Here is a 16,727-nt window from a genome sequence, read left to right as displayed (position 1 = left end):
GAAGTCTCACAAACAAAGCCTCGCGGCTCTTTAATTCTATGGAAGTTTCTATGTAAACATGGCGTCTTCCACTTGGACTGATTCTTTGCGGAGTATTCCCGACTCGATTAGTGCGTCATTTCTGCCTGATTTTTAAAAAATATCATCTACAACAATGGACAGAGGAACTAACAAGTTCATGTCATCATTTTTGGATGAGTTAAAGGTATTTGAGCCACGCGATGCCTCCAAAGTTGTGCATGTCACAGCAAAATGCTATCGGTCGATGAGGAAAACGGCAGACCCTCACACCCTCAGCATTAAAATAGATGTGGACAAGATAACTGATGCCTCTTGTTCTTGCAAGGCTGGGTAAGTTGTGCATTCATCGTTTTGTCTGTTACTTTTGAAATCAGTGGATAATTCCTGTGGTTTGTTGGCAAATGTTTGTGTGGCTAGCCTGATACGCTGTACTTGGTGCTAGAGTGGCTAACACGAGGAACAGTTTCGTCCAAAGCCTTTTCTGCTAAAATAAAATATTTAGTGTATGTCAGATACAGTACACGTTGGACATTGATCTGTTTAGCTAACGTAAGACTGTGTAGCAGACAGGCTTCACAGTCTTGAAGGTGTAAAGTTGTATCAGTACTGCCGTTTATTATTGATTTTCTTTTTTTCAGACTTGGGGGTCATTGTTCACATATTATAGGCCTCCTCAAGACCTTGCAGTATTTCAAACTGCAAAGTTTTTCCTCAATCCCTGACCGATTGAGCTGCACCAGTATGCCACAAGCTTGGGGAGCACAATCAGCTCGGGGTTTGAGGATTGAACCCGTGCCCATCAACCACCTCACTCTAGCACGAAACGTGACTCACCGCAAGCGCAGACCGAAGGAATGCAGTGTGAACTTGAACAAAATGTATGTAGCATCACAGATGGTATAAGTAGGGAGAACAAGGGCATAAGTAGGGAGAACAAGCAGAGTGAGTTTTGTGTAATATCAGACTTTATTATTGAACTAAGCAGGATTTAGACAGGATCAGAAAGGAAGGTGCATCTTCTTTCTGCCTTTCCCCAACGATCAGGGACCTCCTGGTTGTGTCTGGTGCTGCAGTGTTCTTATTGGGTAAAACACCTTTAAAAGACAACCTCCTGATAATATAATATGCAAAAACACCTTTAAATCTAGTGGCTGAGCACATAAAAGACAACTTTCTAATAATATAATATGCAAAAAACGCCACCAAACGTTAACGCCACCACACGTATTGTACGCGAGCGCGCTTTTCACCGCGCGTTCTGGCTGGAAATGCGCGGTGACGTAAAAAACACGCGCTCGCGTAAAATACGGGTTGGAACTGCGCGTTATTGTACGGACGATATTTGGCCCCTTCCGCTTGCCATACAAGTAAGCGCTCTGGCGCGCAAACACAACAACGAGCACGCTTACCTGCGTTGACGAGACAGGGAGCGCTATTGCGACAGCGGATGTTTCAAGCCGTGGTTTGGATTTCACAAGAAGGAGGTTGAGCAAAATGCGATAATTCGCAAAACATGCCGTAACACCATTGCCACAAAAGGTAGCAGTAGCACAAATTTGTTCCACCACCTAAAACGTCATCAAGTGCAACTCTTGTAAACTCTGCGTGTCGACCCCGCCCCCCACAGACACACACACACACACACACACACACACACACACACACACACACACACACACACACACACACCGAAGGGAACTTTAATTAAACCAGCCGTAAAACTGTTGAAATTGGTGTCTTCTTTTGCTAAATCCCATATGACAGAAAAAAACGTTTGTTTAAAATTTCCTAGTACCTAAAGAGCAACGGAAATATTTTTGAGATGCTCTGAATATGTAGCTGCGACTAGTCAGTTGATTTTATAGTCACTATACAAGCTTCTGTTTTTGGGATTGTCACATTTACAATTTTTTATGTCTTAAGCACAAAAGAGCACCTTTTAATTCAGGTTTATTTTGTGTCAGATTTTTCCTTGATGTTCCTTTTGGCCATTGAGATGTTCTGTTTTTAAGGTCCAGTGTTGACCATGAAAGAGCTTTAATGTGACAATATTGTAATTTGTGAAAAGCTTCTATGTGCAGCTGTGGTTAAAATAAAATAAAAATAAAACATTTTAAATTAATTTTTATTTTGCAATCAATTTTTCAAACAAAGAAAATTGACAGTGTAATATGAGATATACCAATGCAACTTTAGGCACTATGTGGCTAAAAACATTTGTTATTCAAGGTTATTTGAACATTTCGTGATATTGTAATGGATATTAATAATTATCAAATAAGTAAGCACACCACTCATGAAAACAAATGATGCATCGTTTGTCTTTAAGTTATTTAATTCAAAGTCATGAGCGTTTGAATGTCTCTGTCCCCTAACACAGTCAGGAAACGAATCAAAGAAAACACTAACTTTTATACATTCTGGGTTAACGAAGAAAGGCGGGGTGCACCCACTGGTACGATCCAGTTCTTATCTAATTTAACTCCTCTCTGTGTCCTTGGATGTGGAAACACAATAGTGGATCTGTAGCATGAGAGCTTCTTTCACACGGGAATGTTATGCAGGTGCACCCAGAGAAGATATGATCAGTTACATACATCAATAAAAATTTTCACAACTATATATATCGTGTATCATGATATAGCCCAAAAAAATCGTGATATTAGGTTTTTTTTCATATCGCCCACCCCTACTTCAATGTGTATACTGTGGTTTGCTCATTTTAAACCCATTATAACGATTTAAAAAATTCTCAAAAAATAGACTTAAGCACATTTTCCCAAAGTAAGAATTGTAGTATGCTCCAGATGGAGTTATCTATGTGTGCTATTAGTTTGACACAACAACGTTTTATAGTGTACTTATTATGATGATAAAAAATTTGGAATGTAGGAATTACTTATCTAAATGATAAAACTTGATTTAAATAAGAGCTCCTTATCCAAAGCTATTTGATTTATAGAGCAAACTGTTATTTTTAATGGATTTCTTCTCCATCCTACACCTAGCAAAAGGGACTTTAATGAATATTTTTCCCACTTCGGCTTTGTGAAATTCCACGAAAATTTCAGTATCATTTTCCAATCCAAGAAATATAGTATGAAAGACGTGAGATCAGATACACATAAAATAATTTAATTATAATCAACCTCTCCTTGGTAACGCTGTTTAATATTCCTCTACCAATATTCTTCTGGTGTTGCCATTTGCAGACGGTCTTTAAGCATTTGCGGACCAGCAAGCTCTACATAGAGTCCAATCCAATTCTCCCAGCGCGGTGGGGGGCTCGTTTTGAGGAAACTACGATTGTGGCTCACTGTTTGCCTTGCTGTGTTTGCAGAGAGGTGTCGGTTTGGTAGAAGAATGAGTTATTGATCCAGAAAAGTCAGATCTGTGAATATCTTTGTAACTTTACCGAAGTATCCCTCACGGTGTTGTAGTTAGCAACCTGCAACCTCTGTTCATCCATCTTGATGGTTATGTGTCAAACTGCTCAAAGTTATGTACTCAAAACGAGAAAAAAAACATGCACATACTGTACACATATGTACAGCACTGATTAGAGTAGCACTGAGGTGCTGCAACCTTCACAGCGGTGGCGGAGGACTACCTTAACTCTTTAAGTTGGGACTGCACAGTCAGGGATAAAGACTATATTAACTATTTGCGTTTGCATTTCATGACTGTATCATGTTGCTTTTAGATTTACTTTTACCATAAATTGGCATTATAAAAACAAACAGATGAGTTGAATGAAGAATGTAAAATTTGTACCTTGGTAGACTATGTGTGATCTCTAATTAACTGTGTTTTTTGGAAGTTTATGACTTGCAGTGTTCATATTACAACAAGTGTACACAAAGAAGCAAATATATTTCAGAACTTTTATTTTCTCTATTTTACTGATCTACACATCTATCTTTATCTCACAACAGTTTGTAAACAAATGTATATTTTAGTTTCCTGCAGTGAAATTGCATTTATGAAAACAATCTACATATACAGTAAATGTTATAGATGTATATTCAAAAAAACTACTCAAATCAACTTTTCCCTTGCTTAAATTTGCCACTGGTATGCCATTTGTGTTGTTGTAAAATTTGTAATATAATAATACAATCTGTAATAAAAAAGAAACTTCTTTCATCTCAAAAAGTTCAAAGGCAAAGTCAGCAGGAGATATTTTAAAACATTTTATTTTATTGGTTAGCGTATACTCAAACATTACATACAAGGAAGTAATGGTTGTCTTCTCCATTTGTAAACAGGCAACATGTATGTGTGCCAGTGCCACCTTCTTAAGACTGGTGGAAAAACAAGTTATGCATCATTTGTCACATAAAGTCCAAACGATTCATGTCCATTGAAACTCCTGAGGCTTTCTGCCAACTCTTTCAGTCAGAAGCTGTGAGCTGAGGGCTTGGGTCTCAGCTGGGCACTCAGTAGGAGGTTGCAGAGCATTTCAAAACACAGAACAAGTCCAGAACAGCTCCTGTGGTGTTCAGCTGCATTCCAGGCAGCTCTGCCATTTAGGACAACAGGAGACTACAGGGCCTCTATGTGCCTCCTGAGCCCAGGAAACAATTCGACTTCCTATGTTTCCTCCACTGTGTTGTTCCCGCTGTCTCAGTGAAAGTCTGCTGCTCCAAACACAGACACTAGATGGCAGTGTTTCCTCATCAGCTAGAGCTGTTACCCTGCTGCCCTGTGGAAGCTGAAATTAAAGGAAAAGTTTAAAATCACGCACAGAATAAGCCAAAATTAATATAGATATAGAAATATAGAACAATATTGTTTCTATTGTCCACAAATCCACTGCTATTTAAACTTGAACATATAACTCTAGTGGTTATACATTCAGGTAAATTGCGGAAAAGAATAGGTCTGTTGGAATAAATCATCCATGGTAAAATTAGAGTTCCCAAATAAAAAACAACAACAAAAAAGCCAGAGCTGAGCAATATTTTCCTGAGGAACCATATAACAGTCATATCTTACTATGCTTTCTATAAACCTACTCCTCTGGATGCAAAAATGAAATAATTTTTTAGTGTAGTGGTGCTTGGTTTTCTATATATGTTTTAATGTTTCAACTCATGAGCTATATATTTTTTTGCCTTAAGACAGGGGTGTCCAAAGTGGGGCCTGGTGGTTGTTTACTGCTCTCAGAACAATTTTGTGTGGCCCCCATCTGCAGCCAACGAATGGAAAAAATTTGGCTGAATTAGGCTATTTTGTTTCATTCACATATAACATGTCTAATTTATTGGCAAGCAGGCAGACCCAAAGGGAGACCCAAGACACACTGGAGGGACTATGTTTCTCGGATGGCCTGGGAACACCTTGGGATGCCCCCCGGCGGTCCAAGTGGCTGGGGAAAGGGAAGTCTGGGCCTCCCTACTGAAGCTACTACACCCGCGACCAACACCGGATAAGCATAAGAGGATAGATAGATGGATGGATGGATCTTTATATTCTGGTTACCTTTACTATTGTGTAAATCAGTCTAAAAAACTCCCCTTCATCCTTGTACTTAGGAATCTCCAGACGAATGGGGATATTTACAGATAAAACTATGTTTTTTTTGGTTCCAACTACAACCAGAGTAGCTGACCATTGATTTTGTTACCTGTTAGGTCTTTGAAGCGCTTCTTGGCCTGGGCTCGCTCCTCAGAGTCAAAATACCAAACTGTGATGGCGTACCTGAAACATATAACACTACCTTCAATGTTGGCATTTAGGACTTTGGTTCGGAATACAAACCTGCAAAACCAATACTTCTTAGTAGAAAAGATCAAGATGATAGTTTTGCATCAGATTACTGTGACAACCACCAATGTGAGATTTTACAAGGTAATCGTGTGGTATTGCTGTGTCAAACACAGCTTTTTTTTTTCTTTCCCCTAATGGGCTACCTGGTGGCGTAGGAGGGCTGCACCTCGTGTGGATTCCTGCGGTCAGACCAGAAGACCAGCAGCCGGTCGAACAATGGCTTGATGTCAGCCATGTAGGGTCTTCCTTCTGGAAAGATCCTTAGGACACCGCCATGCTCCTATCAACACAATCACATGCTATACTAAAATGGCTGTGTGAACACAGTCACTGAATGATGATGTCCATCAGATCAACAAACTGAAATCAAGACAATGTTAGATGTTTTTATTTCACCTTGAATTACACACGCTGTGTTTAAGTGTCTTTGTTTAATGTCAGAGACAACCGAGACACTGGAAAAGGAAGTAGTGAAGGGTCAAACAGAGCCGTACCTTGGGGTTCCAGTTCTTGTTGAGGTAGTAGATGCAGGTAAGACGACGTCCGTCATGGTTTGGGTTGTCCACATGCTTCACATAACCTGCCCCATTTCCTGGGTAGCATGCTACCATGGCCTAAAGACAAGCACAATGGTGCAATTCATATAAATAGGAAGTATTGAAACAGTGGAAGACAAGAGTTATCTAAGGGCATTTAGAGTTTAAGAACATTTATTAAAGAAGGTTGGGCCATAAGAGATGTGCAACTAATCATATGCATCATCAAATTAGATTTTTGGTCACAAAAACAATATCAACATATTTTCAGGATAATTCACTATTTCAGCAAGAACCTAAAGCAGGTGAATATCTGTAGCAGATGACAGAAGCTTCCTGTGCAGCCACCTGCGTGTCAAGCTATTTGCTAATATTTCTGGTGGACATCAGGGGTGTGTCATGGAGCTGAGTGCCTACAACTTCAGCTGCACGTACACAAATAGTGCACATGCTTGCTCAAATTTGCTCGCCTGGGTCTGTGTGTGGGTGTGTTTTTATATTAGAACTGGTCCTTAAGAAAAGACAAACCTAAGGGTTAGACTTTAAACAGTAAATCTAAGCTAAAGCAGTGCTGTGATGAGGATAGCTATTGAAGCTTGGTTATGTGAGAGTTAACGCTGGCTCATACCCTGGAGCTACATTCCTCCCAGGTCACATATGCATTAATCTTCCTCACAGACCCGCTTAGAAATAAACTACCTCAGAGCAGCGATGGACACTATAGCTGGCATCTTTTGTAAGAATGAAGTCATGATTCAGACGTCTTTCACATTTATTACAACAATCTGACAATTTCATATCAATTTAGCCTTTAGTCTGAAAATGCTTCTGGTTGGACCAAAGCTGAAAATAATAGGTTTCACGCTTGCTTATGATGGGATGAAATTGTTTACCCCGTGTGCTCGTCTTGGTCTTCTGCGATCTTTACGCCTGAACAGAAAGCAACAGAAGGTTCATGGCTGATCCTCGGCAGCCTACAACTACCACGCAACGGCAGGGGTTGTTTCAATGCTCTCACTGGTGACTTTGAGGGCCTCCCAGCTCCAAGCAATGGACATATTTGGGCTAGAAATGGGAAGCGGAAGCATGGAAGATGGTGGCCTTATCGGAGGAATCTCAGTCTGCCTGAAAACCTAGTGTTCTGCCAGGATTGTTGCCATTCCAGTGCACTTCGTAAACTGTAATCCCTGGTGGCAAGGCATATTCAAACCTTCAGACACAGAAAAGTCTCTGAAATTAACCCAAACATCTGACTCGGATGATACATTTTGTTTGACTTCAGCAACTAAATGAACCATCATAGACGTCACTGCTTGTCAATGCCGTTTAAGCCACAAAAAGCTAAAACATCAGAGGTGCTGCACAGTGGTGTAGCTGGCAGCCCTGCTGCCATGCAGCAAGAAGGACCTAGATTCAAACCCCAGGTTTGAATGTTCTCCCTGTGCATGTTTGGGTTCTCTCCAGGTACTACAGCTTTCTCCCACAGTCCAAAAATATGAGTGTTAGGTTCATGGATTATCCTTAGGCGTGCACGCACATGGTGTTGGTCTCTGTGTTAGCCTGTGATAGACTGGCAACCTGTCCGAGGTGTACCCCGCCCCACCTGCATGAGTATAGAAAATTGATGGATTGAAATTAAATCTCCATTTCTTTCCTCTTCCTGTCTCCATAGCAATGTTGCCACATTTTGCTTCCAAGCCTTCCTATCTCAACCACCAAAATATAGACCCAGTGAGAACACCAGTCTATCCAACAGGCCAAAACATGACTGACATGCAGGATTACCATGCACAGCAACTGAAATAGACTATCTTGCTATATATTGTATCCAAACAGTCTGCAAAAGCAGTACTGTCCACACTGATATCGCAATGACGATTGGGACGTTATATTTTGCAGCTCTAGGGTCAACCAATTCCAAATATCCTAAATTACCAAGGCACCGGCCCAGGGGTTCCAGAAATGTTCTCTGTTTGTCTTTACGCCAGCTCCTCTGGGCTGCTGGTGACAACAAACCCCCAGCACTGATAAAGAGCTGGTGAACGGATCTGACTCCATGGCCTGCCTGTGCTGAGCGGAAGCTGGAAGATCATGCAAGCTTGTTTACTCACTCGCACTGAAGCACGTATGCACATGTGCACCACACTATGTGCACCACACTATAAAACCTTTATCATCATCCCCACACAAATGGAGTGAAATTAATTCTACAAACACAGAGGAGCGGGGAGGAGAGGAAGTGGAGCCCTGCTGAACAAAGAGATTCAAAACCAAATGACTAATGTTTTGTGTTTTGCAAAGAAAGCCTGGGAAGCTCTGAGCAGCATTTTGGCTGATGTCCAGCCTTTTGATGGTTCAATGACAGGACCACATGTGGCGCTGGAAGTTGCAGTCCGTCTGCAGAGCAGCCCAAATGTTTCCACTGCTTCTACATTATCCCAGCTTAAGAAACAGACTGTTGGCAGAATAGAAACCTTTGAAAAGGCTAACAGGGTGCTGGGCCATGGTATAGAATCAAGATAACCCTGAATGGACCTAAAAAATAACCTAAATTTTACAATAAGGAAGACAATAATCATAAAAAGGATCCATTATCCTAAAAATAAAAAATTTGCTCTTTCTTAGATGTTCTGTTTATAGGATAAAAATGTAGAGTTGTAGGTTTCATGTTCTGCTCGTGTCAACGTGAAACATTTTGACCGAATGTAGCTGGCACACTCACACACAAACCTGTGTGTGAGCAGGTCTGGAAAAGAGAGCTGCATCAAAGTTGCTCACCATGGTGTCCTTTTTCTGCTTGGGTCTCTGAAGTCAGCAGAGAACATTTTTTCACCCACTTGTTCCGGCTGGGTTTTAACTAGTTTTACGCTATGATGCTGCATTTATGCTGTTTTATCTTTTTTGTTTTTTATATTTTCATTTTGTGTTGTTTTATTGTTGTTTTTAGTGTGAAGCACTTTGTGGTTTTTTATCCTGTGAAAGGTTCTATTTAAATAAAGTTTACTTTCTTACTTAATTATCAGACAGCATGGGATTAATTTCCACTGTTATGCTGATGACACTCAGCTATATTTATCCATAAATCCTGATGAATCCAATCAGTTACTTCGACTGCAGTCATGTCTTATTGACATCAAAAGCTGGATGACTTTAAATTTCCTGCATTTAAATTCTGACAAGACAGAAGTTGTAATCTTTAGAACAGAGTCTTCAAAAAATAAATTTCTTAATCAATCACTTAATCTGGATGGCATTAAATTGGCCTCTGGTAATAAAGTTAAAAATTGTGGTGTTGTTCCCAAGACATGTCATTTCCCATATTCAACAGGTTTCCAGAGTTTTCTCTTTTCACCTCAGGAATATCGCCAAAATTAGAAACATTCTGTCCAGGGGTGATGCTAAAAAACTAGTCCATGCATTTGTTACTTCAAGGCTGGACTATTGTAATTCTTTACTATCAGGAAGTCCACAAAATGCAGTTCAAAGTCTTCAGCTGATCCAAAATGCTGCAGCAAGAGTTCTGATGAAAATCAACAAGAGGGATCATATTTCACCAATTTTAGCTTCCCTTTATTGGCTTCCTGTTAAATCAAGAATAGAATTTAAAATTCTTCTTCTAACATATAAAGCCCTTAATAATCAAGCTCCATCATATATCAGAGCTCTGATTACCCTGTATATTCCTAACAGAGCACTTCGGTCTCAGACTGCATTCTCTAAAAGTAGAATGGGAGACAGATCCTTTAGCTATCAGGCTCCTCTCCTGTGGAACCAACTCCCAGTTTTGGTCCGTGAGGCAGACACCCTGTCTACTTTTAAGACTAATCTTAAAACTTTCCTTTTTGACAAAGCTTATAGTTAGAGTGGCTCATGTTACCCTGAGCAACCTCTATAGTTGTGCTGCTTAGGCTACTGGAGGACATCAGGGCCTATTTTATTCACTCTACTGATTTCTACTGTTCTCCAGTCTACTGCTCTCCAGTTTTGCATTGCATTACATTGAAATGACTGTCGTCATTTCGGCTTTTGACTTTTTGCTCTCTCTCTTTTTTCTTCATAGTAGGCACACCTGGTCTGACGTTCTGTTAAAAGGCATACTATGCAACATTTAACAGTTAATACTATGCAACATTTAACAGTTAATTAATGTGTTCCATACCGTTTTGGATGATTAAATGAGTCATTTCAGGTCGAACAAAGGTTTTCTCGGCCGCCCTGGTGGTCTGTAGGGGAAATACCGTACTTGCAATTGCAGGAGCCCTCGGCCCGCACCCACAGGCTCAGAAGTCTGTGCATCGCGAGAGTCGGTCTTGCTTTACGGCGAGAACTGCTACACGCCCCCAGTGAAAGGCATGCTCGTTGCTAGCGCAGTGGCGATATTTGTGCAGTTATCATGGCGGAACCAGCGAGAAAACAGCGAAAGCCCATGTTGGAGCAGGCAAAAAAGAGGAAAAGGGCTCTGGACAGAGAGAGGAGTCGTACATGGGTGAACATCGGGCAAGCTTTTTCCGAATGGCGAGAGCTAAAAGAAAAAGAAGGCTGCAAGGCTGACGCAGACCTCGCGTTTCTGCTGATGCGATTGTAAGTAACATTGGAATGGTTTCTCTCTCTCTCTGTGCATGTTCATACTTTCCCTGTGTTAGTCATTGTTTGTACTGCCGTTTTTTCGACTTTTCGTTGCGTTCGCCTGTCTGCTAAGCTCAAAACAACCGCGCCTGGCTTGACAGAGAAACCAGGAGAACAGCTGAGCATATTTACGACAGTGCACTTTTACTTTCGCCCTCTGGGGGGAGCCTCGCTGGAAAATCAACCCCGGTTGCATAGTATACTTTTAACTGTGACATCATCTAGGGAAGACAGATCACCTGCTATTATCATCTAATGTAGAACAGATTCCTGGATCAATGTTTGCTTCTGTGCTTTTTTGTCTGTCTTGTTGTGTCTCTGCTGTCTTCTGTAGCCCCCAGTCGGTCGAGGCAGATGACCGTTCATACTGAGCCCGGTTCTGCTGGAGGTTTTTCCTTCCCGCTAATGGGTGGTTTTTCTTTCCACTGTCGCTTCATGCTTGCTCAGTATGAGGGATTGCAGCAAAGCCATGGACAATGCAGACGACTCTCCCTGTAGCTCTACGCTTCTTCAGGAGTGAAAGCTGCTTGTCGGGACTATGAAGCAATCAACTAGTTCCCTTATATAGGAAATCTTTGACCAATCTGTATAATCTGACTGATTTTGACTTTGTAAAGTGCCTCGAGATGACATGTTTCATGAATTGGCGCCATATAAATAAAATTGAAATGAAAAATTTTATTGAATTGAACTGTGTTCCTTCTGACAAACCCAACCCTGCTCTTTCTACACTCTGACTAAAGAGGAACGTTTTTCCAAAAGAAACAGCTGTCCATTAGTCAGAAAAATCTAAAAACACATATTTTGTATAGTAACATTCTATAATTTACTGAAACGTCAATCACCACCTATTGTAGACCACCTGCCACAGCCCGCAGACGAGTGGTTTACAGTAGAGCTGTCCTTGATCCCACAGAAGCCCTCACACAAGATGCAGTCGGCAGCACTGACAGTGCTTTGATGAGCTTTATCGCCACATTCCAGTGGTACACACACTGCAGGATGCAAGGGTTTCAACATTTCTACTGACGGAAGGCATCAGTTCCCTGAGACAAACCTAACCTAAAATCCAAACAAGCTGAAGTCGTTCCTGAAGCCTCCAATCAGCTCTGATGTGCATGTCTACATGTGTATGTACTAGTGTGCTGTGCCACAAGCGGGCACCCTAAGAGAAATGTGGAGCACTGTTTTGTGACGCTATTGTAGGTACAGCAGCTTTATAAGGAAAGTGATAAAAAATAGCTTAGGCAAATTCAATGTAGCTCAACACTTAGAATTTTTTTTGTCTTTCCCGCTCCTGGTATAGCAGAGCTCCAGCAGGACAGGGGAACCTCCCGCTGCTGAAGCCCCAGGCTTGTTCCTCTTTTATGTTTTTTTTTTGTTCACTTTCTCATGATGCAGCCCAGGCTGCCCCTCTATGCAGACACTAGACATCTATTGACAGGTGCTGCTGATTGTGGTTTGTCGTAATGACTCTTCCAGGTACGCAAAAGAGCCGTTAGCCATGGGAAGCTTTACACAGTCAATAGGTCAATTCATACCAATCCGTGGACATTTCGTTCCTTCTTTGACAAGCCTCTGCAGTCGGACTCTAGTAACACCTTGCAGACTTGCATATAAATGCAACTGCAAAAAGCTTTGTAATATTTAAGACTGCTGACGACCTCTCCAGGGTGTACCCCGCCTCTTGCCCACTGAACTCCTGGACATAGGCACAAGCACCCCTCGCGACCCCATGAGAGATAAAGCGAGTAATAAAATGGATGGATGGATGGATGGAGGGATGGATTTCTAAGACATACATTAAGTGTTTTGTTAAATTATAACTTGCTCCACTGCAATGGCATAACTCCGCCCCCAGACACTTTTTGAAAACTGCCACCAGAGTGACCGGTTCCAAGAGACACAGATAAGTGTTGGGATGAGCGGTGGGAATAACCCAGGGCTCACATTGAATGCAGTGCGGGTTGCAGTCCTGATCCTATTCAGGTTTTCCACAAACTCCAACTCCACACTGCTCCTAGGCCAGCTTAGGCTCCGGATGCGGAAACAATACTGGCAACAACAGAAGTTAAAGTGGTCCTTTCTATTGCTATAAATTCTTAAAAAACAGCCATGGTTTTAATTTTTTTTCTGCAAAACTCGTTATGCATGTGCTTAAATATCCTATTTCATCCTCAGAAAGCCCCTCTGTTTCCTCATGTTTCTGTATCTCCATTTTGTTTACACAAGTCAAGCTACCTAAATTGGTGTGTAGTGCTGTCACGATAAGCAATAAATCAATTAATCACACAATAAATTTTAATCACATGATTAATTAAAATAAGCTTGATAATTTGTGTATGCATGCTTGCTTTTTTCCCTTGTGTTTCTCTCTCCTCTCTATAGTTTCTTTTCCATTACAAATGTGTGCAAAAGATTGTCGATATTCTGCTAATTTCGATAAAACACATTTTCGCAATTGTGGTCTTTCCATTAAATAAGAAATGCAATTAAAATCATACATTTATTCACACGAGTATGTTGTCCATGAGGGAGAAGTATTTTAGACAAATTTTATCTTTCCACCGATGCCACTTTTGCCGAGCTTTCTCTTCTCCGCTGGGTGTTTCTGTTTGAGAGTTTTCTATTTTGAACGTAAGATACGCCACGGCTTGTGAAACCCCTTGTGAAAATGCTCGCATTTCTTAGCTGTTTTGAATCTAGCATGTTGGTAATACTCCTGTCACGAATTAAATGTAAAACATCGTCTTCTTCTTCTATTTCACCAGTAATAACATGCGGTTGTTTATCATGTGACTTGTCTGATGTGAAAAAACTGTTTCCATTGCAGTTTTGCGAAATATACCAATTTCGATATGGCTGAAAAACCACCTCATCCTAGTGCAAAAACCTTAATATCGAAAAATAGGAGTATTTTCGAAATTGCCGTGTTTCCATTAAACAAATTTATTTTCACAATTACAATTTGCGCTATTTTTTGGTCAATGGAAACGTGACTCGAGAATGAGACTGGATAACAAAAGGTTTCAGTTCATCGACGTCTACTCACCCCTCCCTTCTCGTTTCCTCAGTGTAGGAGGAGTTAAATCTTGAGTCAGGTAGACACATGCTCAAAGTTCAGCATGAGAACCTCGTGAGGGAGAGCCAGAGAAACACTAGTTCTAAAAGAAAATGGAATTGGTGCCAAAGCCGAACACGACCACTGCAGAGTGGGAGTTTTTAGGATTTGAGCCAAATGACGATGGAAAAAGTTTTCCAAATGACATTATGATTTATCGTGACCATTTATAGGAAGATTTATTGTCCAGCAAAATTTGTTATCGTGACAGGCCTATTGATGCAGTGATTCCACTCTGAAATTCACCGGCGCTGTCCAGCGCTGACGTTCCCTGTTTAGCTCGCGAAATTCAGGAGCTTGATCCGGTGATGACAGGATGCTGATGCAGCATCCTGTCAATTTTGCTTCTTGTGAAATTTTTTCGCAGCACCGCACAGCCTCGCAACTGCATGCAACTGATGTGAGTTGATACACTGATTTTTAATGATCTGTGTTAAGCCAGGCGTACACTGTACGAGTTTTTCCCCTTTTCGGGCCGATTCTTCAGTCGTGCGAGCATTTTTTGAATTGGGCCGAATTTCAGCTTGGTCGTAGGGGGGGGAGGAGGGGGGACTAGCTTCTCACGACTACCTCCCGATCAGGAATCGGACGATCGGTGAAAATCAAACATGTTTGAAATTCAGTCGGCTGTCGTGAGGTTTTCGTGAGCGCATCCTGCTGTTCAAGCAGAGCTACGAGGGGGCGCCCTCCCCTCCTCTCCGTCCCCGCCAGTGGAGGGAGGGAAGCGGGCGTCCCTGAAGCAACCTCCGGCCGGTGTTGGGGAGGGCGAGCCGTCCGGTCCGCGCAACGCGCTGGCCGCCTGTTTCGGCACTCCTCCGCTTGCTGGTCCGGGCCAGGCGACCTGCCGTGCCGCGCGGCCGCCGATGCGTCTCGTCTCTCCTCTCTCTCCCCTCCGTTCCCCCGACGCCCGGTGCCCCCTGCGGGCCTCGCCAGAGCTGGGCTCGACCCCCTGCTCTGGGTCCCTGTCACCTACCGTCGCTCGCCTGCCTCTGTCCCCACAGCGAGCGGTCCCAGAGAGGACACGACGTACAGTGTGAGCAGTCCGGTCTCGTCCGAGCGTCGCGCCGCACAGATCGTGAGCGGTGAACTTTTTAAACCCCGCGGTTCCGTCGCACAGTTTGAGATGTATATAAGTACCACGACTGAAAAACTCGTACAGTGTACGCCCGGCTTTACTTGCGGCGCCACAACCGTAACTGGACTACATTCAATGTGAGCCCAGGGTTAAGCGTTACATTAACGCGCAGTCCACTGTGTATAGCTATGGATTCTGTATATATACCTATTTTGTCTGCACAAACAACACCAAGTCAAATTCCTTATAAGTGCAAATCCACTTGGCAATAAACATGATTCTGATTCTGAAGCGGGGCTCAGGGCTGTGGTCAGGACGAGGGACAGCAACATGTTGAAACGTAGAGGGACCAGGGCGACATCTGGTGGTTCTGCCACAGATCAGTCTTTTGAGGTGAAGGATTTTTAAACCTTGTCACCAGAGGATGAGGGATGCTGTGGAACCCAGCAGGGCAGACCTTATCAGTTAGAGCTGCTGGGTCAAGGCGCTGACTCAGCGATGCCTAAAGCTAGCGTTGCTGAGGCAGTGGAGAACAGGATGGGTGTAGTTTCTGGGTGGTAGACTGATGTTAGCACCATCATTGCTGACATGGGCTAACATTCAAAGCAGTAATGCTAAACACCATCGATCAATGCTCCCTATGCTGGTAGTTACAACTGCTGAGTCTGACTCTCTGTGGGGTGCTGTGTTTCTGACTGAGATACTGAGGGATCTTCTAAGTAGAGCAAAACACAAACATAAACTTGTAGACAAGCAAATTCCAAATGTCAATGTTAAAGCTTCCTTCTTTAAAGCTCGCCTGCTTCCTGCTAAAGAAGGACATTGATGGGATTATTGCTATTTGAAGTCCTTATGGAAAAGCACGTCCTCTCACGGTAATCAGCAGTTGTCACTCTTCTTTCTTTGTTTTTTACTTTCCCTCCTTTCAGATCATTAAAGAATAATACGTATTTTCACACAATCGTGTCTCTGCCTACATTTCTATAACAGCACTGTAGAACATTTCATCCTTACCTTAGACCTCTCCCGGATCGCCATGTCTCCCAGGCGGCTGGCGCACACGGAGATGAGCCGGTCGATCAGATTGAGCAGGAAGCTGATCGCTTCGCAGCCGCGCTCCACGCCGCTCACCCAGGCGATCTTATCCCCGCGGATGCTCCTCTGGCTGACACCCGGGATAGAGCCGGCCAGCCGGCCGTCCTGCAGCTGTCCGGACCGGTGCATCTCCGTCACCTGGTCCAGCACGGCACTTCCGGCCAGCTCCCCGAGGAGTCCGTCCACGTAGCAGAAGCCGTGGGAGAGTAGGGCCGGGACGAGCCGCTCCAGAGCCAGCCGCTCCAAGTCCCTGTATGATGTGTGCTCAATAAATGGCATTTTGACAGGCTTCACTGGACTGAAAGCTGTGTTGAAAAAGTTCCAACAACTATGAGAACAGCGAGAGGAATGTGTGTGCAGACGGCAGTTGTCGGAGACTTCGATCAAACTAAGAGAAACAACAAACTGGCGCAGAACGTTCTCTGTGAGGAGTTCAGACGATTCTTACCATTGCCGCGACTTTTATTCAGCTCGAAACCCA

The 16,727-nt window shown here is 42.8% G+C and overlaps 1 protein-coding gene across 1 annotated transcript; it reads right to left on the bottom strand.

The window, feature by feature from the left end:
* Nucleotides 1-4,199: 4,199 nt before the first annotated feature.
* egln3 (egl-9 family hypoxia-inducible factor 3) lies at nt 4,200-16,727 on the bottom strand. Its single transcript, XM_012857141.3, has 5 exons — nt 16,166-16,727; nt 6,288-6,407; nt 5,937-6,073; nt 5,651-5,724; nt 4,200-4,735 (listed from the first exon to the last, which is right to left on the bottom strand). Exons 1-5 carry the CDS (start codon nt 16,523-16,525, stop codon nt 4,701-4,703), a joined length of 726 nt encoding a protein of 241 aa, XP_012712595.1. The 5' UTR covers nt 16,526-16,727; the 3' UTR covers nt 4,200-4,700.

The sequence above is a fragment of the Fundulus heteroclitus genome, chromosome 19 (genome assembly GCF_011125445.2).
Source record: "Fundulus heteroclitus isolate FHET01 chromosome 19, MU-UCD_Fhet_4.1, whole genome shotgun sequence".
In the NCBI taxonomy this organism is placed as follows: Eukaryota; Metazoa; Chordata; class Actinopteri; order Cyprinodontiformes; family Fundulidae; genus Fundulus; species Fundulus heteroclitus.
Note: the sequence above shows the minus strand (reverse complement) of the source record. Positions and strands in the feature narration are given on the sequence as shown.

What these genes read in the sequence shown, in the direction of transcription:
- egln3 (XM_012857141.3), bottom strand. Translation starts at nt 16,525, where the DNA reads ATGCCATTTATTGAGCACACATCATACAGGGACTTGGAGCGGCTGGCT. An exon ending in CGATCCGGGAGAGGTCTAAG is followed by an intron (nt 6,408 to 16,165) that starts GTAAGGATGAAA and finishes GCTTGTCTTTAG; the next exon opens with GCCATGGTAGCATGCTACCC. An exon ending in ACAAGAACTGGAACCCCAAG is followed by an intron (nt 6,074 to 6,287) that starts GTACGGCTCTGT and finishes TTGTGTTGATAG; the next exon opens with GAGCATGGCGGTGTCCTAAG.